Source organism: Oncorhynchus kisutch, linkage group LG17, assembly GCF_002021735.2.
Source record: "Oncorhynchus kisutch isolate 150728-3 linkage group LG17, Okis_V2, whole genome shotgun sequence".
NCBI lineage: Eukaryota > Metazoa > Chordata > Actinopteri > Salmoniformes > Salmonidae > Oncorhynchus > Oncorhynchus kisutch.
In genome coordinates, this window is record NC_034190.2 from 86,596,458 (window position 1) to 86,619,792 (window position 23,335).

At 49.2% G+C, this 23,335-nt stretch overlaps 1 protein-coding gene and 1 long non-coding RNA gene across 5 annotated transcripts in view; both read right to left on the reverse strand.

Annotated features, from left to right (window-relative positions):
* The window catches only part of arhgef3l (Rho guanine nucleotide exchange factor (GEF) 3, like), a 32,798-nt gene continuing 9,463 nt past the window's right edge, over positions 1-23,335 (reverse strand). Inside the window, exons 5-14 of the mRNA XM_031794885.1 lie at positions 15,454-15,561; positions 9,584-9,742; positions 6,135-6,197; positions 5,791-5,887; positions 5,608-5,684; positions 5,087-5,140; positions 4,687-4,890; positions 4,275-4,445; positions 2,001-2,193; positions 1-824 (exon numbers count right to left, since the gene is read on the reverse strand). Coding sequence (XP_031650745.1) covers positions 571-824; positions 2,001-2,193; positions 4,275-4,445; positions 4,687-4,890; positions 5,087-5,140; positions 5,608-5,684; positions 5,791-5,887; positions 6,135-6,197; positions 9,584-9,742; positions 15,454-15,561 — 1,380 coding nt within the window. The 3' untranslated portion in view covers positions 1-570. The remainder of the gene's footprint in view (positions 825-2,000; positions 2,194-4,274; positions 4,446-4,686; positions 4,891-5,086; positions 5,141-5,607; positions 5,685-5,790; positions 5,888-6,134; positions 6,198-9,583; positions 9,743-15,453; positions 15,562-23,335) is intronic.
* LOC116354454 (uncharacterized) lies at positions 18,665-22,415 on the reverse strand. Of its 4 annotated transcripts, none has more exons than XR_004203766.1 (6): positions 22,181-22,415; positions 21,799-21,946; positions 21,321-21,363; positions 21,023-21,193; positions 19,574-19,721; positions 18,665-18,749 (listed from the first exon to the last, which is right to left on the reverse strand). It is a non-coding gene; the product is annotated as an uncharacterized LOC116354454 (long non-coding RNA). The 4 variants fall into 4 exon arrangements; XR_004203764.1 differs by lacking the exon at positions 18,665-18,749 and adding an exon at positions 18,872-18,944; XR_004203765.1 differs by lacking the exon at positions 18,665-18,749 and adding an exon at positions 19,199-19,262.

The window sequence follows — 23,335 nt, forward strand, 5'->3', positions numbered from 1 at the left end:
TCATAGATATTTAAGTTTATTAGCAACAAGTAAAATAAAAAAACTATAAAAAAATAAAAAAATACCCACTTAACATTTACTTTCATTTTCATTGCCTTGAATCTGTACAGGTTATCAATGTGATCTATAATCACAGCTAACATCGCAAGGGAGTTTAAACATCTACATGGCACAAAGACCGTTCTCTAGGCATTTTCACATCCTATTCCAGAAGACGTCTGATGATGGAATCGTTTGGAACTTGATTGACTCCAGAGCTCCCAAAGTATGTTCTCCTCGTCCCAGATCTCCGTGGTCATTGTTCTGCATGACGATTCCACAAGGAGTTGAGACAAGAGAGCACAAACAGCCTGGCACCCAGGCTAGAAGGCACATTACATAACGAGCCAATATAACATCACCCACCCCCCCCCTCTCCCCTTATAAAACTGTACTGACCAGCGTACACATCCTTCATGTTTAACATCACTACCACCTCCAAATGCATCATGGGACTATTGCTAAGCAATTAGTTGATCAGTCTTTGATTGGATTGGTCTAGTCTGTCTGTCACGGATCACTCTGCTCGGGTCATTGACTGCTCTGGTCTGCCATCTCGGTGTCTGAGCTCAGACTCAGCTCTGCGATGTGGTACAGGGCGAAGTCTGGGGAGAGGCGGGACGACAGCGGAGATTGGCTGACCTGGGCGTCCCTGTCTCGTGATTGGACCATGGCCTGACGCAGGCAGGAGATCCACTGCTGCTTGTTGAATGAGTCGTTGGCCTGGAGACTGTGAGACTGGGCCTTGGAGCGCCCCCTACTGGACACCCTGAGACAGTTACGTACTGACAGAGAGAGAGAGAATGAGGATCAGTAACAGTCTAACACTCAGTAACACTCTAACACTCTGTAACACTCTGTAACACTCTGTAACACTCTGTAACACTCTGTAACAGTCTGTAACACCCAGTAACAGTCTGTAACACCCAGTAACAGTCTGTAACACCCAGTAACAGTCTGTAACACCCAGTAACAGTCTGTAACACCCAGTAACACTCAGTAACAGTCAGTAACAGTCAGTAACACCCAGTAACAGTAACACTCAGTAACAGTAACACTCAGTAACAGTAACAGTAACAGTCTGTAACACCCAGTAACAGTCAGTAACAGTCAGTAACACCCAGTAACACTCAGTAACACTCAGTAACACTCAGTAACACTCAGTAACACTCAGTAACACTCAGTAACACTCAGTAACACTCAGTAACACTCAGTAACACTCAGTAACACTCAGTAACACTCAGTAACAGTCTGTAACAGTAACACTCAGTAACACCCAGTAACAGTCTGTAACACCCAGTAACAGTCTGTAACACCCAGTAACAGTCTGTAACACCCAGTAACAGTCTGTAACACCCAGTAACAGTCTGTAACACCCAGTAACAGTCTGTAACACCCAGTAACAGTCTGTAACACCCAGTAACAGTCTGTAACACCCAGTAACAGTCTGTAACACCCAGTAACAGTCTGTAACACCCAGTAACAGTCTGTAACACCCAGTAACAGTCTGTAACACCCAGTAACACCCAGTAACACCCAGTAACACTCAGTAACACTCAGTAACACTCAGTAACACTCAGTAACACTCAGTAACACTCAGTAACACTCAGTAACTCAGTAACACTCAGTAACAGTCAGTAACACCCAGTAACAGTAACACTCAGTAACAGTAACACTCAGTAACAGTCTGTAACACTCAGTAACAGTCAGTAACAGTCAGTAACAGTAACACTCAGTAACAGTCTGTAACAGTAACACTCAGTAACACTCAGTAACAGTCTAACAGTAACAGTCTGTAACAGTAACACTCTGTAACAGTCTGTAACAGTAAGTCTGTAACAGTAACAGTCTGTAACAGTAACTCAGTAACAGTCTAACGGTAACAGTCTGTAACAGTAACAGTCTGTAACAGTAACAGTCTGTAACAGTCTGTAACAGTAACACTCAGTAACACTCCATACCTTTGTCGTTGCCGCTGGTGAAGGCCCCCCTGAAGGCCCCTCCACCGCCGCCCTCCCCGTCGGGTAGGTCTTCTAGGTGGAGTGTGGCGGTGGGGAGGGGCTGGCGGTACACCTGAAAGACCACGCCCCCTTCTTTGTCCTCCACCGAGCGGGTCAGAACCAGACACAGCTCAAACAGGAACACATGGAGCTTCTACAGGAGGACGGATATACAATGTGTTCAGAAAGTATTCAGACCCCTTGACTTTTTCCACATTGTTACATTCATCTTAATTTAAATTTGATTCAATTAATTGTTTTTCTCATCAATCTACACACAATACCCCATAATGACAAAGCAAAAACTGGTATATAGAAATTGTAGTTTTCACTTTGTCATTATGGGGTATTGTGTGTAGATTGATGAGGAAAACAATTAATTGAATCAAATTTAAATTAAGATGAATGTAACAATGTGGAAAAAGTCAAGGGGTCTGAATACTTTCTGAACGCACTGTATATAATATTAACCTCAGGAACAATTGGGGCGGCAGGTAGTGGTTAGAGGCAGGTAGCCTAGTGGTTAGAGGCAGGTAGCCTAGTGGTTAGAGGGGGCAGGTAGCCTAGTGGTTAGAGGGGGCAGGTAGCCTAGTGGTTAGAGGGGGCAGGTAGCCTAGTGGTTAGAGGCGGCAGGTAGCCTAGTGGTTAGAGGCGGCAGGTAGCCTAGTGGTTAGAGGCAGGTAGCCTAGTGGTTAGAGGTGGCAGGTAGCCTAGTGGTTAGAGGTGGCAGGTAGCCTAGTGGTTAGAGGCGGCAGGTAGCCTAGTGGTTAGAGGCAGGTAGCCTAGTGGTTAGAGGCAGGTAGCCTAGTGGTTAGAGGCAGGTAGCCTAGTGGTTAGAGGCAGGTAGCCTAGTGGTTAGAGGCAGGTAGCCTAGTGGTTAGAGGCAGGTAGCCTAGTGGTTAGAGGCAGGTAGCCTAGTGGTTAGAGGCAGGTAGCCTAGTGGTTAGAGGAGGTAGCCTAGTGGTTAGAGGGAGGTAGCCTAGTGGTTAGAGGCAGGTAGCCTAGTGGTTAGAGGCAGGTAGCCTAGTGGTTAGAGGCAGGTAGCCTAGTGGTTAGAGGCAGGTAGCCTAGTGGTTAGAGGCAGGTAGCCTAGTGGTTAGAGGCAGGTAGCCTAGTGGTTAGAGCAGGTAGCCTAGTGGTTAGAGGCAGGTAGCCTAGTGGTTAGAGGGGGCAGGTAGCCTAGTGGTTAGAGGAGGCAGGTAGCCTAGTGGTTAGAGGAGGCAGGTAGCCTAGTGGTTAGAGGAGGCAGGTAGCCTAGTGGTTAGAGGAGGCAGGTAGCCTAGTGGTTAGAGGAGGCAGGTAGCCTAGTGGTTAGAGGAGGCAGGTAGCCTAGTGGTTAGAGGAGGCAGGTAGCCTAGTGGTTAGAGGGGGCAGGTAGCCCAGTGGTTAGAGATTGGCAGGTAGCCTAGTGGTTAGAGGAGGCAGGTAGCCTAGTGGTTAGAGGAGGCAGGTAGTCTAGTGGTTAGAGGAGGCAGGTAGTCTAGTGGTTAGAGGAGGCAGGTAGTCTAGTGGTTAGAGGAGGCAGGTAGCCTAGTGGTTAGAGGAGGCAGGTAGCCTAGTGGTTAGAGGAGGCAGGTAGCCTAGTGGTTAGAGGAGGCAGGTAGCCTAGTGGTTAGAGGAGGCAGGTAGCCTAGTGGTTAGAGGAGGCAGGTAGCCTAGTGGTTAGAGGAGGCAGGTAGCCTAGTGGTTAGAGGGGTTCCCCTATATATATATAGTTTTTTTTTACCCCGTTTCCTCCCCAATTGGTAGTTACAGTCTTGTCTCATCGCTGCAACTTCCGTACAGACTCGGGAGAGGTGAAGGTTGAGAGCCGTGCGTCCTCAGAAACACGACCCAACCAAGCCTCACTGCTTCTTGACACAATGCCCGCTTAACCCGGAAGCCAGCCGCACCAATGTGTCAGAGGAAACACCGTACACCTGGCGACCGTGTCAGCGTGGACTGTGCCCGGCCCGCCACAGGATTAGCTAGTGAGTGATGGGACAAGGACATCCCTGCGGGTCATACCCTCCCCCTAAGCCGGACGACGCCCCCGCATTGGTCTCCCGGTCGCGGCCGGCTGCAACAGAGCCTGGACTCGAACCCAGAATCCTTAGTGGCACAGCTAGCACTGCGATGCAGTGTTTTAGACCCCTGCGCCACTCGGGAGGCCCCAGCGAGTTCTGCAGGTTATTCCAAAAATGGGGGACATTATTTACCTAACTCGGTGGAGACCCGAGGAAAGATAGACAGTACCTGTCCCTTGTTGTTCTTCAGTTCTCCGTGGCAGTAGAGGAATCGTGACAGCTGGATCTCAGGGAGCCTTTGGCCCTCCTCCAGGTAAGCCAAGCCCCTCCTATAGAACTGACACTCCGCCTCCCCGGTCTTTCTGTCCACCTCTGATACGATGGACTGGACCAACTCCAACTGGGGGGGGGGGGGGGGGGGGGGGGACATAAAAAAAAAAAAATGTTTAACATTTATTTAACTAGCAAAGTCAGTTAAGAACAAATTCTTAATTACAATGATGGCCATATCTGATACGATGGACTGGACAAACTGGGGGGGAGTGATGGGAGTGTGTGTATCAACTAATCAATCAGGCGACCCATCAATCAGCCAATAAATAAATGAATGAAACAACCAGTCAATGTGTGTGTATCCTCACAGCGTCAGGCAGTGTGTCTTCATCGGGGTGATCTGGTGGCGTGCTCTTCAGAATCTCCCGTAGCAACAGCGGGTATTTGACCAATCGGCTGCGAGGGAGGTCCAGGAAGTTCCAGAGGTCCAACTTCCTGCTAAAAGACGACTCCTGGCACAGACGAAGGAATTGCTCCACTCGTTTCTGCTGCTTCTTCATGTCCAACAGGGCCTTAATCAATACAATCAATAAACCTTCAAACAGTGCATCAATTAACCAATCCACCAACTGATTAAGCTAAATATAAATCAATCAATCAGCCAATCAGTTAGTCAGTCAATAAATCAGCCAATGAACAGCTAACCTAATATGATGACAGTGACAGGTAAAAACTGGCTAGGAACAAACCTTGACAGGAAACACTCACCTTAGCCTCCACCTGGTTACAACAATATGTCACATACGCCTCTAGACAGGGGAACTATAAAAGAGAGAGAGAGAGAGGGAGATTGGGAGAAAGAGAGAGGGAGGGAGGGAAAAAGAGAGAGAGGGAGAGATTGGGAGAGAGAAATAGAAGGAGAGAGAAATAGAGAGAGAGTGGAGAAATAGAGGCGGAGAGAAATAGAGAGAGAGAAAGAGGGAGAGCAACAGAAGTAGAGAGACAGAGGGGAGAGATAGGGAGAGAGAGAGAGGGGAGAGAGAAATAAGGAGAAGGGAGAAATAGAGGGAGGGAGAGAGACAGAGGGAGGGAGAGATGGAGAGAGAAATAAGGAGAAGGGAGAAATAGAGGGAGGGAGGGAGGGAGAAATAAGGAGAAGGGAGAAATAGAGGTGGGGGGAGACAGAGGGAGAGAGGGAGGGAGGGAGGGATGAAGACATGGTTCACAAAGTGCATTCCCTTCTCCCTCTTCTCTTTCAGTCCTCAGTTTCCATGGTGACGGTTTCTCACCCAATTGAAGAGTGTTACTCCAACTGCCCCAACAGTCTTTTCTGATCCTCTCAGGCGTTCCAGCCGAGCCAAGAGATCTACAACAAGACCAGAGCAAACAAACACAGAACCATCCAGATAAATACACCTTCAATCTGAATACAGACAGGAAATGAGACCTTAAAGAGGAGGATTGTGGGTTACCTTCGTGGAGAGGTATGAGAGAGTCCAGAGTACCAAAGATCTGCCCTAGTTCACTCTCGGTCATGATGTCCAACTTCAGCATGGGCTCATAGTACACCTGGAACACCACAGAGTTAGTTCCTAAAATACCTGGAACACCACAGAGTTAGTTCCTGGAACACCACAGAGTTAGTTCCTGGAACACCACAGAGTTAGTTCCTGGAATACCTGGAACAGCACAGAGGTAGTTCCTAGAACACCACAGAGTTAGTTTCTAGAACACCTGGAACACCACAGAGTTAGTTCCTAGAACACCACAGAGGTAGTTCCTAGAACACCTGGAACACCACAGAGTTGACAGGTACCTTTTTAACCAGACTGAGGTCCTCGATCAGCTGTCTCTCTCCCTCCGTCAACTCATAGATCACCTAGTAGTGGGGAGACACCGAGAGAGAGAGAGAGAGATTATTTACTCAGCACTGACTTTTACATGAGAGGGGACACAAGCCTCATGGGTTACTAGACTGTAGATTCTGTTTAATCCTCATGGGTTACTAGACTGTAGATTATGTTAAAGCCTCATGGGTTACTAGACTGTAGATTCTGTTTAAGCCTCATGGGTTACTAGACTGTAGATTCTGTTTAATCCTCATGGGTTACTAGACTGTAGATTCTGTTTAAGCCTCACGGGTTACTTGACTGTAGATTCTGTTTAAGCCTCACGGGTTACTGGACTGTAGATTCTGTTTAAGCCTCACGGGTTACTAGACTGTAGATTCTGTTTAAGCCTCATGGGTTACTAGACTGTAGATTCTGTTTAAGCCTCACGGGTTACTAGACTGTAGATTCTGTTTAAGCCTCACGGGTTACTAGACTGTAGATTCTGTTTAAGCCTCACGGGTTACTAGACTGTAGATTCTGTTTAAGCCTACACAACCATTGTTCACTGAAAACCAAAACACCTCATCACAAAAAAAATGCAAAAACACACACACTTCCACAGAAACAGGCACACAGAGGTACCACAGTTGATCAGTTAGAATTTCTGAAACAGGAAGTTCTACCAGCTCACTTCCTCATTCATCTCACCCGGCAGAGGCCTTTAACAGGAAATGAAACCGCAACTGATGCCCCACCCAGACAGGACACCGTACAGTCTCTACTACCCTGTACCACACCACAGCCCCAGGCCTGGGTTAGATTACTCAGGCGTGTTTGTTAGTGTTGTGCTGGAACACAACATGCACACACTGGCCTGTAGCTCTCCACAACTACCATAGGAGACCACTTGACCTGGTGCAACGTCATAAACAAGTCTACAACCACATCCCAAGCTCCTAACTGCCTCCCTGAGTGCATCCCAACATTATCTCCCTTCTCCCAAAGTGTTCACTACTTCCTACAAACCTAATAGTGTTCACTACTTCCTACAAACCTAAGTGTTCACTACTTCCTACAAACCTAATAGTGTTCACTACTTCCTACAAACCTAAGTGTTCACTACTTCCTACAAACCTAAGTGTTCACTACTCCCTACAAACCTAATAGTGTTCACTACTCCCTACAAACCTAATAGTGTTCACTACTCCCTACAAACCTAGTGTTCACTACTTCCTACAAACCTAAGTGTTCACTACTTCCTACAAACCTAAGTGTTCACTACTCCCTACAAACCTAATAGTGTTCACTACTCCCTACAAACCTAATAGTGTTCACTACTCCCTACAAACCTAATAGTGTTCACTACTTCCTACAAACCTAATAGTGTTCACTACTTCCCACAAACCTAATAGTGTTCACTACTCCCTACAAACCTAATAGTGTTCACTACTCCCTACAAACCTAAAGGCATTGGATTGGTGTAGACACGGACTAGTGGATTGGTGTAGACACAGACTAGTGGATTGGTGTAGACACAGACTAGTGGACTAGTGGATTGGTGCAGACACAGACTAGTGGACTAGTGGATTGGTGTAGACACAGACTAGTGGACTAGTGGATTGGTGTAGATACGGACTAGTGTAGACACAGACTAGTGGACTAGTGGATTGGTGTAGACACAGACTAGTGGACTAGTGGATTGGTGTAGACACAGACTAGTGGACTAGTGGATTGGTGTAGATACGGACTAGTGTAGACACAGACTAGTGGATTGGTGTAGACACAGACTAGTGGACTAATGGATTGGTGTAGATACGGACTAGTGGATTGGTGTAGACACAGACTAGTGGATTGGTGTAGACACGGACTAGTGGATTAGTGTAGACACAGACTAGTGGACTAGTGTAGATACAGACTAGTGGACTAGTGGATTGGTGTAGACACAGACTAGTGGACTAGTGGATTGGTATAGACACGGACTAGTGGATTGGTGTAGACACAGACTAGTGGATTGGTGTAGATACAGACTAGTGGATTGGTGTAGACACAGACTAGTGGATTGGTGTAGACACAGACTAGTGGATTGGTGTAGACACAGACTAGTGGACTAGTGGATTGGTGTAGACACAGACTAGTGGACTAGTGGATTGGTGTAGATACAGACTAGTGGACTAGTGGATTGGTGTAGACACAGACTAGTGGACTGGTATAGACACGGACTAGTGGACTAGTGGATTGGTGTAGATACAGACTAGTGGATTGGTGTAGACACGGACTAGTGGATTGGTGTAGATACAGACTAGTGGATTGGTGTAGATACAGACTAGTGGATTGGTGTAGATACAGACTAGTGGATTGGTGTAGAGACAGACTAGTGGACTAGTGGATTGGTGTAGATACAGACTAGTGGACTAGTGGATTGGTGTAGATACAGACTAGTGGATTGGTGTAGATACAGACTAGTGGATTGGTGTAGACACGGACTAGTGGATTGGTGTAGACACAGACTAGTGGACTAGTGGATTGGTGTAGACACAAATCAAATCAAATTTATTTATATAGCCCTTCGTACATCAGCTGATATCTCAAAGTGCTGTACAGAAACCCAGCCTAAAACCCCAAACAGCAAGCAATGCAGGTGGAGAAGCACGGACACAGACTAGTGGATTGGTGTAGACACGGACTAGTGGATTGGTGTAGACACAGACTAGTGGATTGGTGTAGACACAGACTAGTGGATTGGTGTAGACACAGACTAGTGGATTGGTGTAGACACAGACTAGTGGATTGGTGTAGACACAGACTAGTGGATTGGTGTAGACACGGACTAGTGGACTAGTGGATTGGTGTAGACACAGACTAGTGGATTGGTGTAGACACAGACTAGTGGATTGGTGTAGACACAGACTAGTGGATTGGTGTAGACACAGACTAGTGGATTGGTGTAGACACAGACTAGTGGATTGGTGTAGACACAGACTAGTGGATTGGTGTAGACACAGACTAGTGGATTGGTGTAGACACAGACTAGTGGATTGGTGTAGACACAGACTAGTGGATTGGTGTAGACACAGACTAGTGGATTGGTGTAGACACAGACTAGTGGATTGGTGTAGACACAGACTAGTGGATTGGTGTAGACACAGACTAGTGGATTGGTGTAGACACAGACTAGTGGAATTCTCACCACCTTGTTTCTTAAAGCAGTTTACTTTTGTTTCCTTTCAAATCAGTGAATGGAAGAGAACGAGTGCACACTTTGGGAGGAAGGAGAAATAATTGGAACCCCTGATCTCCAACCCCTGACCTCCAACCCCTGTAAGACTAAACCCCTGTAAGACTAAACCCCTGTAAGACTAAACCCCTGTAAGACTAAACCCCTGTAAGACTAAACCCCTGTAAGACTAAACCCCTGTAAGACTAAACCCCTGACCTCTTGTCGTTTGATCTCCTTGGCCGTGAGGTCGTGACTGTCCACTGTGTCACTCCAGCATTGGCTACTGCGTCGCCGCGGGAACGACGAGGCCTTCTGCCGCGAGCGAATAGGAGCAGGGGGCAAAGGTCGTGCCTCTGTCCGGAAACTGATGGACCTCTGAGGGGAGAGAGACACACACACACACTAAGAGATGAGACATGCATATTACACATATTTGAATTTAGACATTTAGAATTTAGTTTCCTCAATCTCTGGTGTACTAGAGCGGACTTCCCCAATGCTAGTCTGGAAGATTGTGCGTGTGTATACTTATGTGTAAGAGAGTGTGTGTGTTTTTTATTTTTTTTATTTAACCAGGTAGGCTAGTTGAGAACACCTTTATTTAACCAGGTAGGCTAGTTGAGAACACCTTTATTTAACCAGGTAGGCTAGTTGAGAACACCTTTATTTAACCAGGTAGGCTAGTTGAGAACACCTTTATTTAACCAGGTAGGCTAGTTGAGAACACCTTTATTTAACCAGGTAGGCTAGTTGAGAACACCTTAATTTAACCAGGTAGGCCAGTTGAGAACACCTTTATTTAACCAGGTAGGCTAGTTGAGAACACCTTAATTTAACCAGGTAGGCTAGTTGAGAACACCTTAATTTAACCAGGTAGGCTAGTTGAGAACACCTTAATTTAACCAGGTAGGCCAGTTGAGAACACCTTAATTTAACCAGGTAGGCCAGTTGAGAACACCTTAATTTAACCAGGTAGGCTAGTTGAGAACACCTTAATTTAACCAGGTAGGCCAGTTGAGAACACCTTAATTTAACCAGGTAGGCCAGTTGAGAACAAGTTCTCATTTACAACTGCGACCTGGCCAAGATAAAGCAAAGCAGTGCGACACAAACAACAACACAGAGTTACACATGGAATAAACAAACATACAGTCACTAACACAATAGAAAAAGTCTATGTACAATGTGTGCAAATGAGGCAGGATAAGGGAGTTAAGGCAATAAATAGGCCATGGTGGCGAAATAATTACAATATAGCAATTAAACACTGGAATGATAGATGTGCAGAAGATGAATGTGCATGTAGAGATACTGGGGTGCAAAGGAGCAAAATAAATAAAATAAATAACAGTATGGGGATGAGGTAGTTGGATGGGCTATTTACAGATGGGCTATGAGCAGGTGCAGTGATCTGCTCTGACAGCTGGTGCTTAAAGCTAGTGAGGGAGTGATATGAGTCTCCAGCGTCAGTGATTTTTGCAGTGTGTTCCAGTCATTGGCAGCAGAGAAAGGTGACCGAAGTAGGAATAGGCTTTGAGGGTGACCAGTGAGATATACCTGCTGGAGCGCGTGCTATGTGTGGGTGCTGCTATGGTGACCAGTGAAATATACCTGCTGGAGTGCGTGCTACGGGTGGGTGCTGCTATGGTGACCAGTGAGCTGAGATAAGGTAGGGCTTTACCTAGCAAAGACTTATAGATGACCTGGAGCCAGTGGGTTTGGCGAAGAATATGAAGCGAGGTCCAGCCAACGAGAGCATACAGGTCGCAGTGGTGGGTGGTATATGGGGCTTTAGTGACAAAACGGATGGCACTGTGATAGACTGCATCCAGTTTGCTGAGTAGAGTGTTGGAAGCCATTTTGTAGATGACATCGCCAAAGTCAAGGATCGGTAGGATAGTCAGTTTTACAAGGGTATGTTTGGCAGCATGAGTGAAGGATGCTTTGTTGCGAAAAAGGAAGCCAATTCTAGATTTAATTTTGGATTGGAGATGTTTAATGTGAGTCTGGAAGGAGAGTTTACAGTCTAAGTCAGAACCGTCCAGAGTAGTGATGCTAGTCGGGCGGGAGGGTGTGGGCAGTGATCGATTGAAGAGCATACATTTAGTTTTACTTGCATTTAAGAGCAGTTGGAGGCCACGGAAGGAGAGTTGTATGGCATTGAAGCTCGTCTGGAGGTTAGTTAACACAGTGTCCAAAAAAGGGCCAGAAGTATACAGAATGGTGTCGTCTGCGTAGAGGTTGATCAAAGAATCACCAGCAGCAAGAGCGACATTATTGATGTATACAGAGAAAAGAGTCTGGAACCCTGTGGCACCCCCATAGAGACTGCCAGAGGTCCGGACAACAGGCCCTCCGATTTGACACACTGAACTCGTTCTGAGAAGTAGTTGGTGAACCAGCCCAGGCAGTCATTTGAGAAATCAAGGCTGTTGAGTCTGCTGATAAGAATGTGGTGAATGACAGAGTCGAAAGCCTTGGCCAGGTCGATGAATACAGCTGCACAGTATTGTCTCTTATCGATGATATTGTTTAGGACCTTGAGCGTGGCTGAGGTGTACCCATGACCAGCTCTGAAACCAGATTACATAGCAGAGAAGGTACGGTGAGATTCAAAATGGTCGTTGATTGGTTTGTTAACTTGGCTTTTGAAGACCTTAGAAAGGCAGGGTAGGATAGATATAGGTCTGTAGCAGTTTGGATCTAGAGTGTCTCCCCCTTTGAAGAGGGGGATGACCGCGACAGCTTTCCAATCTTTGGGGATCTCGGACGATACAAAAGAGAGGTTGAACAGGCTAGTAATAGGGGTTGCAACAATTTTGGCTGATCATTTTAGAAAGAGAGGGTCCAGATTGTCTAGCCCAGCTGATTTGTAGGGGTCCAGATTTTGCAGCTCTTTCAGAACATCAGCTATCTGGATTTGGGTGAAGGAGAAATGGGGGAGGCTTGGGCAAGTTGCTGTGGGGGGTACAGGGCTGTTGACCGGGGTAGGGGTAGCCAGTTGGAAAGCATGGCCAGTCGTGGAAAAATGCTTATTGAAATTCTCAATTATCACGGATTTATCGGTGGTGACAGTGTTTCCTATCCTCAGTGCAGTGGGCAGCTGGGAGGAGGTGCTCTTATTCTCCATGGACTTTAGTGTCCCAGAACTTTTTTGAGTTTGTGCTACAGGATGCAAATTTCTGTTTCAAAAAGCTAGCCTTTGCTTTCCTAACTGCCTGTGTATATTGGTTCCTAACTTCCCTGAAAAGTTGCATATCACGGGGGCTATTTGATGCTAATGCAGAATGCCACAGGATGTTTTTTTGCTGGTCAAGGGTAGTCAGGTCTGGAGTGAACCAAGGGCTATATCTGTTCCTGGTTCTACATTTATTGAACGGGGCATGCTTATTTAAGATGGTGAGGAAGTTACTTTTAAAGAATAACCAGGCATCCTCTACTGACGGGATGAGGTCAATATCTTTCCAGGATACCCGGGCCAGGTCGATTAGAAAGGCCTGCTCGCTGATGTGTTTTAGGGAGCATTTGACAGTGATGAGGGGTGGTCGTTTGACCGCAGACCCATTATGGACGCAGGAAATGATTTAATGATCGCTGAGATCCTGGTTGAAGACAGCAGAGGTGCATTTGGAGGGCAGGTTGGTCAGGACGATATCTATGAGGGTGGCCATGTTTACGGATAATTTGTGTGTGATTGAGGCCATCAAGCTTAGATTGTAGGATGGCCAGGATGTGAAGCATGTCCCAGTTTAGGTCACCTAACAGCACGAGCTCTGATGATGGGGGGCAATCAATTCACATATGGTGTCCGTGGCACAGCTGGGGGCAGAAGGTGGTCTATAGCAAACGGCAACCTTGAGACTTGTTTCTAGAAAGGTGGATTTTTAAAAGTAGAAGATCACATTTTTTGAGCATAGACCTGGAGAGTAAGACAGCCTGCAGAGTTCTATCTCTGCAGTAGATTGCAACTCCGCCCCCTTTGGCAGTTCTATCTTGTCGGAAAATGTTATAGTTAGGGATGGAAATTTCAGGGTTTTTGTTGGTCTTCCTAAGCCAGGATTCAGACACGGCTAGGACATCCGGATTGGCAGAATGTGCTAAAGCAGTGAATAAAACATAATAATAAAAACTGAGGGAGGAGGCTTCTAATGTTAACATGCATGAAACCAAGGCTTTTACGGTTACAGAAGTCAACAAATGAGAGCGCCTGGGGAGTGGGAGTGGAGCTAGGCACTGCAGGGCCTGGATTCCCCTCTACATCGCCAGAGGAACAGAGGAGGAGTAGGATAAGGGTACAACTAAAGGCTATAAGAACTGATCGTCTAGTGCGTTTGGAACAGAGAGTAAAAGGAGGTTTCTGGGCACGGTAGAATAGATTTGAGGCATAATGTACAGACAAAGGTATGGTAGGATGTGAATACAGTGGAGGTAAACCTAGGCATTGAGTGATGATGAGAGCGATATTGTCTCTAGAAACATCATTGAAACCAGGAGATGTCATCGCATGTGTGGGGGGTGGAACTGAAAGATTGGATAAGGTATAATGAGCAGGGCTAGAGGCTCTACAGTGAAATAAGCCAATAAACACTAACCAGAACAGCAATGGACAAGGCATATTGACATTAAGGAGAGGCATGCGTAGCCGGGTGATCATAAGGGTCCAGTGAGTGGCTTGGCGGGCTGGAGACACAGCGATTCAGACAGCTAGCAGACGGGCCTTAGAGGGACGTCGCAAAGTCTGTTACGTCGGCAGACCAGTCGTATGCTCTAGACAGCTAGCGGGCCGTGGCTAGCAGGCTAGCAGATAGGCATTCAGGGGACGTCGCGACGGAGGAGCCAGCTGAAAAAACCCCTCGGGCGAATCACGTCAGTAGTCCAGTCGGCGGGGCTCCATGTCGACAGTACATGGGGTCCAGGCAAATTGGCAAAATAGGTATTGTAGCCCAAGGAGTGGTTGATGGACCTCTTTGGCTAGCCGGGAGATGGGCCAAGCAAAGGCTAGCTCCAGGCTAATTGGTTCTTGCTTCAGGACAGACACATTAGCCAGGAGTTGATTACACACAGGTGGATTGTATTTATCATCATTAGTCATTTAGGTCAACATTGGATCATTCAGGGATCCTCACTGAACTTCTGGAGAGAGTTTGCTGCACTGAAAGTAAAGGGGCTGAATAATTTTGCACGCCCAATTTTTCAGTTTTTGATTTGTTAAAAAAGTTTAAAATATCCAATAAATGTCGTTCCACTTCATGATTGTGTCCCACTTGTTGTTGATTCTTCACAAAAAAATACAGTTTTATATCTTTATGTTTGAAGCCTGAAATGTGGCAAAAGGTCGCAAAGTTCAAGGGGGCCGAATACTTTCGCAAGGCACTGTATATACATGGAACACGACAAGACGAAGACAAAAGACGTCTGACTGCTACGCCATCTTGGATTCAGCCATTGTATTCGTGTTCTCTGTGTGCGTGTGTGTTCTCTGTGTGCGTGTGTGTTCCCTGTGTGCGTGTGTGTTCCCTGTGTGCGTGTGTGTTCCCTCTGTGCGTGTGTGTTCTCTCTGTGCGTGTGTGTTCTCTCTGTGCGTGTGTGTTCTCTCTGTGCGTGTGTGTTCTCTCTGTGCGTGTGTGTTCTCTCTGTGCGTGTGTGTTCTCTCTGTGCGTGTGTGTTCTCTCTGTGCGTGTGTGTTCTCTCTGTGCGTGTGTGTTCTCTCTGTGCGTGTGTGTTCTCTCTGTGCGTGTGTGTTCTCTCTGTGCGTGTGTGTTCTCTCTGTGCGTGTGTGTTCTCTCTGTGCGTGTGTGTTCTCTCTGTGCGTGTGTGTTCTCTCTGTGCGTGTGTGTTCTCTCTGTGCGTGTGTGTTCTCTCTGTGCGTGTGTGTTCTCTCTGTGCGTGTGTGTTCTCTCTGTGCGTGTGTGTTCTCTCTGTGCGTGTGTGTTCTCTCTGTGCGTGTGTGTTCTCTCTGTGCGTGTGTGTTCTCTCTGTGCGTGTGTGTTCTCTCTGTGCGTGTGTGCGTGCGTGCGTGTGTGTTCTCTCTGTGCGTGTGTGCGTGCGTGCGTGCGTGTGTGTGCGTGCGTGTGTGTGCGTGTTACCGTTATGCTCTTTCCCAGGCGTTTCAGGGCAGGTGTTTTGACTGGGGTGATGATGCCTGTGACTCCTCCCCCTTTCCCCACTGGCTTAACCCTTTTATTACTCGGCTCCTGCAGAGACGTGGAACATACAGTACCTCAGAGATGTGGAACATACAGTACCTCAGAGACGCGGAACATACAGTACATCAGAAACACGGAACATACAGTACATCAGAAACACGAAACATCCCATTAGACTACACCTCCCCATGGTTGACGTCATCCCCTTAGACTACACCTCCCCATGGTTGACATCATCCCCTAGCCGTTAGACTACACCTCCCCATGGTTGACGTCATCCCGTTAGACTACACCTCCCCATGCTTGACGTCACCCCATTAGACTACACCTCCCCATGGTTGACGTCATCCCCTTAGACTACACCTCCCCATGGTTGACGTCATCCCCTTAGACTACACCTCCCCATGGTTGACATCATCGCCCTTAGCCATTAGACTACACCTCCCCATGGTTGACGTCATCCCCCTAGCCGTTAGACTACACCTCCCCATGGTTGACGTCATCCCCTTAGTCGTTAGTCTACACCTCCCCATGGTTGACGTCATCCCCTAAGACTACACCTCCCCATGGTTGACGTCATCCCCTAGCCGTTAGACTACACCTCCCCATGGTTGACGTCATCCCCTAGCCGTTAGACTACACCTCCCCATGGTTGACGTCACCCCATTAGACTACACCTCCCCATGGTTGACGTCATCCCCTACACGTTAGACTACACCTCCCCATGGTTGACATCATCCCCCTAGCCGTTAGACTACACCTCCCCATGGTTGACATCATCCCCCTAGCCGTTAGACTACACCTCCCCATGGTTGACATCATCCCCCTAGTCGTTAGACTACACCTCCCCATGGTTGACGTCATCCCCCTTAGCCATTAGACTACACCTCCCCATGGTTGACGTCATCCCCTACACGTTAGACTACACCTCCCCATGGTTGACGTCATCCCCTACACGTTAGACTACACCTCCCCATGGTTGACGTCATCCCCCTAGCCGTTAGACTACACCTCCCCATGGTTGACGTCACCCCATTAGACTACACCTCCATGGTTGACGTCATCCCCTACACGTTAGACTACACCTCCCCATGGTTGACATCATCACCCTAGCCGTTAGACTACACCTCGCCATGGTTGACGTCATCCCCCTTAGCCATTAGACTACACCTCCCCATGGTTGACGTCATCCCCTTAGACTACACCTCCCCATGGTTGACGTCACCCCATTAGACTACACCTCCATGGTTGACGTCATCCCCTACACGTTAGACTACACCTCCCCATGGTTGACATCATCCCCCTAGCCGTTAGACTACACCTCCCCATGGTTGACATCATCCCCCTAGTCGTTAGACTACACCTCCCCATGGTTGACGTCATCCCCCTAGTCGTTAGACTACACCTCCCCATGGTTGACGTCATCCCCCTTAGCCATTAGACTACACCTCCCCATGGTTGACGTCATCCCCCTTAGCCATTAGACTACACCTCCCCATGGTTGACGTCATCCCCTTAGTCTACACCTCCCCATGGTTGACGTCACCCCATTAGACTACACCTCCATGGTTGACGTCATCCCCTACACGTTAGACTACACCTCCCCATGGTTGACGTCATCCCCCTTAGCCATTAGACTACACCTCCCCATGGTTGACGTCATCCCCCTAGCCGTTAGACTACACCTCCCCATGGTTGACATCATCCCATTAGACTACACCTCCCCATGGTTGACGTCATCCCCTAGCCGTTAGACTAAACCTCCCCATGGTTGACATCATCCCCTAGCCGTTAGACTACTCCTCCCCATGGTTGACGTCATCCCCTTAGACTACACCTCCCCATGGTTGACGTCATCCCCTTAGTCGTTAGACTACACCTCCCCATGGTTGACGTCACCCCTAGCCGTTAGACTACACCTCCCCATGGTTGACGTCATCCCCCTAGCCGTTAGACTACACCTCCCCATGGTTGACATCATCCCCTTAGACTACACCTCCCCATGGTTGACGTCATCCCCTTAGACTACACCTCCCCATGGTTGACGTCATCCCCTTAGACTACACCTCCCCATGGTTGACGTCATCCCCTAGCCGTTAGAATACACCTCCCCATGGTTGACGTCATCCCCTTAGACTACACCTCCCCATGGTTGACGTCATCCTGTTAGACTACACCTCCCCATGGTTGACGTCATCCCCTTAGACAACACCTCCCCATAGTTGACGTCATCCCCATAGTTGACGTCATCCCCCTAGCCGTTAGACTACACCTCGCCATGGTTGACGTCATCCCCCTAGCCGTTAGACTACACCTCCCCATGGTTGACGTCATCCCCCTAGCCGTTAGACTACACCTCCCCATGCTTGACGTCATCCCCTAGCCGTTCGACTACACCTCCCCATGGTTGACGTCATCCCCTTAGACTACACCTCCCCATGGTTGACGTCACCCCATTAGACTACACCTCCATGGTTGACGTCATCCCCTACACGTTAGACTACACCTCCCCATGGTTGACATCATCCCCCTAGCCGTTAGACTACACCTCCCCATGGTTGACATCATCCCCCTAGCCGTTAGACTACACCTCCCCATGGTTGACATCATCCCCCTAGTCGTTAGACTACACCTCCCCATGGTTGACGTCATCCCCCTTAGCCATTAGACTACACCTCCCCATGGTTGACGTCATCCCCTACACGTTAGACTACACCTCCCCATGGTTGACGTCATCCCCTACACGTTAGACTACACCTCCCCATGGTTGACGTCATCCCCCTAGCCGTTAGACTACACCTCCCCATGGTTGACGTCACCCCATTAGACTACACCTCCATGGTTGACGTCATCCCCTACACGTTAGACTACACCTCCCCATGGTTGACATCATCACCCTAGCCGTTAGACTACACCTCGCCATGGTTGACGTCATCCCCCTTAGCCATTAGACTACACCTCCCCATGGTTGACGTCATCCCCTTAGACTACACCTCCCCATGGTTGACGTCACCCCATTAGACTACACCTCCATGGTTGACGTCATCCCCTACACGTTAGACTACACCTCCCCATGGTTGACATCATCCCCCTAGCCGTTAGACTACACCTCCCCATGGTTGACATCATCCCCCTAGTCGTTAGACTACACCTCCCCATGGTTGACGTCATCCCCCTAGTCGTTAGACTACACCTCCCCATGGTTGACGTCATCCCCCTTAGCCATTAGACTACACCTCCCCATGGTTGACGTCATCCCCCTTAGCCATTAGACTACACCTCCCCATGGTTGACGTCATCCCCTTAGTCTACACCTCCCCATGGTTGACGTCACCCCATTAGACTACACCTCCATGGTTGACGTCATCCCCTACACGTTAGACTACACCTCCCCATGGTTGACGTCATCCCCCTTAGCCATTAGACTACACCTCCCCATGGTTGACGTCATCCCCCTAGCCGTTAGACTACACCTCCCCATGGTTGACATCATCCCATTAGACTACACCTCCCCATGGTTGACGTCATCCCCTAGCCGTTAGACTAAACCTCCCCATGGTTGACATCATCCCCTAGCCGTTAGACTACTCCTCCCCATGGTTGACGTCATCCCCTTAGACTACACCTCCCCATGGTTGACGTCATCCCCTTAGTCGTTAGACTACACCTCCCCATGGTTGACGTCACCCCTAGCCGTTAGACTACACCTCCCCATGGTTGACGTCATCCCCCTAGCCGTTAGACTACACCTCCCCATGGTTGACATCATCCCCTTAGACTACACCTCCCCATGGTTGACGTCATCCCCTTAGACTACACCTCCCCATGGTTGACGTCATCCCCTTAGACTACACCTCCCCATGGTTGACGTCATCCCCTAGCCGTTAGAATACACCTCCCCATGGTTGACGTCATCCCCTTAGACTACACCTCCCCATGGTTGACGTCATCCTGTTAGACTACACCTCCCCATGGTTGACGTCATCCCCTTAGACAACACCTCCCCATAGTTGACGTCATCCCCATAGTTGACGTCATCCCCCTAGCCGTTAGACTACACCTCGCCATGGTTGACGTCATCCCCCTAGCCGTTAGACTACACCTCCCCATGGTTGACGTCATCCCCCTAGCCGTTAGACTACACCTCCCCATGCTTGACGTCATCCCCTAGCCGTTCGACTACACCTCCCCATGGTTGACGTCATCCCCTTAGACTACACCTCCCCATGGTTGACGTCATCCCCTTAGTCGTTAGACTACACCTCCCCATGGTTGACGTCACCCCTAGCCGTTAGACTACACCTCCCCATGGTTGACGTCATCCCCCTAGCCGTTAGACTACACCTCCCCATGGTTGACGTCATCCCCTTAGACTACACCTCCCCATGGTTGACGTCATCCCCCTAGCCGATAGACTACACCTCCCCATGGTTGACGTCATCCCCTAGCCGTTAGACTACACCTCCCCATGGTTGACGTCATCCCCCTAGCCGATAGACTACACCTCCCCATGGTTGACGTCATCCCGTTAGACTACACCTCCCCATGCTTGACGTCACCCCATTAGACTACACCTCCCCATGGTTGACGTCATCCCCTTAGACTACACCTCCCCATGGTTGACGTCATCCCCTTAGACTACACCTCCCCATGGTTGACGTCATCCCCTTAGACTACACCTCCCCATGGTTGACATCATCCCCCTTAGCCATTAGACTACACCTCCCCATGGTTGACGTCATCCCCTTAGACTACACCTCCCCATGGTTGACATCATCCCCCTTAGCCATTAGACTACACCTCCCCATGGTTGACGTCATCCCCCTAGCCGTTAGACTACACCTACCCATGGTTGACGTCATCCCCTTAGTCGTTAGACTACACCTCCCCATGGTTGACGTCATCCCCTAAGACTACACCTCCCCATGGTTGACGTCATCCCCTAGCCGTTAGACTACACCTCCCCATGGTTGACGTCATCCCCTAGCCGTTAGACTACACCTCCCCATGGTTGACGTCACCCCATTAGACTACACCTCCCCATGGTTGACGTCATCCCCTACACGTTAGACTACACCTCCCCATGGTTGACATCATCCCCCTAGCCGTTAGACTACACCTCCCCATGGTTGACATCATCCCCCTAGCCGTTAGACTACACCTCCCCATGGTTGACATCATCCCCCTAGCCGTTAGACTACACCTCCCCATGGTTGACATCATCCCCCTAGTCGTTAGACTACACCTCCCCATGGTTGACGTCATCCCCCTTAGCCATTAGACTACACCTCCCCATGGTTGACGTCATCCCCTACACGTTAGACTACACCTCCCCATGGTTGACGTCATCCCCTACACGTTAGACTACACCTCCCCATGGTTGACGTCATCCCCCTAGCCGTTAGACTACACCTCCCCATGGTTGACGTCACCCCATTAGACTACACCTCCATGGTTGACGTCATCCCCTACACGTTAGACTACACCTCCCCATGGTTGACATCATCACCCTAGCCGTTAGACTACACCTCGCCATGGTTGACGTCATCCCCCTTAGCCATTAGACTACACCTCCCCATGGTTGACGTCATCCCCTTAGACTACACCTCCCAATGGTTGACGTCACCCCATTAGACTACACCTCCATGGTTGACGTCATCCCCTACACGTTAGACTACACCTCCCCATGGTTGACATCATCCCCCTAGCCGTTAGACTACACCTCCCCATGGTTGACGTCATCCCCCTAGTCGTTAGACTACACCTCCCCATGGTTGACGTCATCCCCCTTAGCCGTTAGACTACACCTCCCCATGGTTGACGTCATCCCCCTTAGCCATTAGACTACACCTCCCCATGGTTGACGTCATCCCCCTAGCCGTTAGACTACACCTCCCCATGGTTGACATCATCCCATTAGACTACACCTCCCCATGGTTGACGTCATCCCCTAGCCGTTAGACTAAACCTCCCCATGGTTGACATCATCCCCTAGCCGTTAGACTACTCCTCCCCATGGTTGACGTCATCCCCTTAGACTACACCTCCCCATGGTTGACGTCATCCCCTTAGACTACACCTCCCCATGGTTGACGTCATCCCCTAGCCGTTAGAATACACCTCCCCATGGTTGACGTCATCCCCTTAGACTACACCTCCCCATGGTTGACGTCATCCTGTTAGACTACACCTCCCCATGGTTGACGTCATCCCCTTAGACAACACCTCCCCATAGTTGACGTCATCCCCATAGTTGACGTCATCCCCCTAGCCGTTAGACTACACCTCGCCATGGTTGACGTCATCCCCCTAGCCGTTAGACTACACCTCCCCATGGTTGACGTCATCCCCCTAGCCGTTAGACTACACCTCCCCATGCTTGACGTCATCCCCTAGCCGTTCGACTACACCTCCCCATGGTTGACGTCATCCCCTTAGACTACACCTCCCCATGGTTGACGTCATCCCCTTAGTCGTTAGACTACACCTCCCCATGGTTGACGTCATCCCCTACACGTTAGACTACACCTCCCCATGGTTGACGTCATCCCCCTAGCCGTTAGACTACACCTCCCCATGGTTGACGTCACCCCATTAGACTACACCTCCATGGTTGACGTCATCCCCTACACGTTAGACTACACCTCCCCATGGTTGACATCATCACCCTAGCCGTTAGACTACACCTCGCCATGGTTGACGTCATCCCCCTTAGCCATTAGACTACACCTCCCCATGGTTGACGTCATCCCCTTAGACTACACCTCCCAATGGTTGACGTCACCCCATTAGACTACACCTCCATGGTTGACGTCATCCCCTACACGTTAGACTACACCTCCCCATGGTTGACATCATCCCCCTAGCCGTTAGACTACACCTCCCCATGGTTGACGTCATCCCCCTAGTCGTTAGACTACACCTCCCCATGGTTGACGTCATCCCCCTTAGCCGTTAGACTACACCTCCCCATGGTTGACGTCATCCCCCTTAGCCATTAGACTACACCTCCCCATGGTTGACGTCATCCCCCTAGCCGTTAGACTACACCTCCCCATGGTTGACATCATCCCATTAGACTACACCTCCCCATGGTTGACGTCATCCCCTAGCCGTTAGACTAAACCTCCCCATGGTTGACATCATCCCCTAGCCGTTAGACTACTCCTCCCCATGGTTGACGTCATCCCCTTAGACTACACCTCCCCATGGTTGACGTCATCCCCTTAGACTACACCTCCCCATGGTTGACGTCATCCCCTAGCCGTTAGAATACACCTCCCCATGGTTGACGTCATCCCCTTAGACTACACCTCCCCATGGTTGACGTCATCCTGTTAGACTACACCTCCCCATGGTTGACGTCATCCCCTTAGACAACACCTCCCCATAGTTGACGTCATCCCCATAGTTGACGTCATCCCCCTAGCCGTTAGACTACACCTCGCCATGGTTGACGTCATCCCCCTAGCCGTTAGACTACACCTCCCCATGGTTGACGTCATCCCCCTAGCCGTTAGACTACACCTCCCCATGCTTGACGTCATCCCCTAGCCGTTCGACTACACCTCCCCATGGTTGACGTCATCCCCTTAGACTACACCTCCCCATGGTTGACGTCATCCCCTTAGTCGTTAGACTACACCTCCCCATGGTTGACGTCACCCCTAGCCGTTAGACTACACCTCCCCATGGTTGACGTCATCCCCCTAGCCGTTAGACTACACCTCCCCATGGTTGACATCATCCCCTTAGACTACACCTCCCCATGGTTGACGTCATCCCCTTAGACTACACCTCCCCATGGTTGACGTCATCCCCT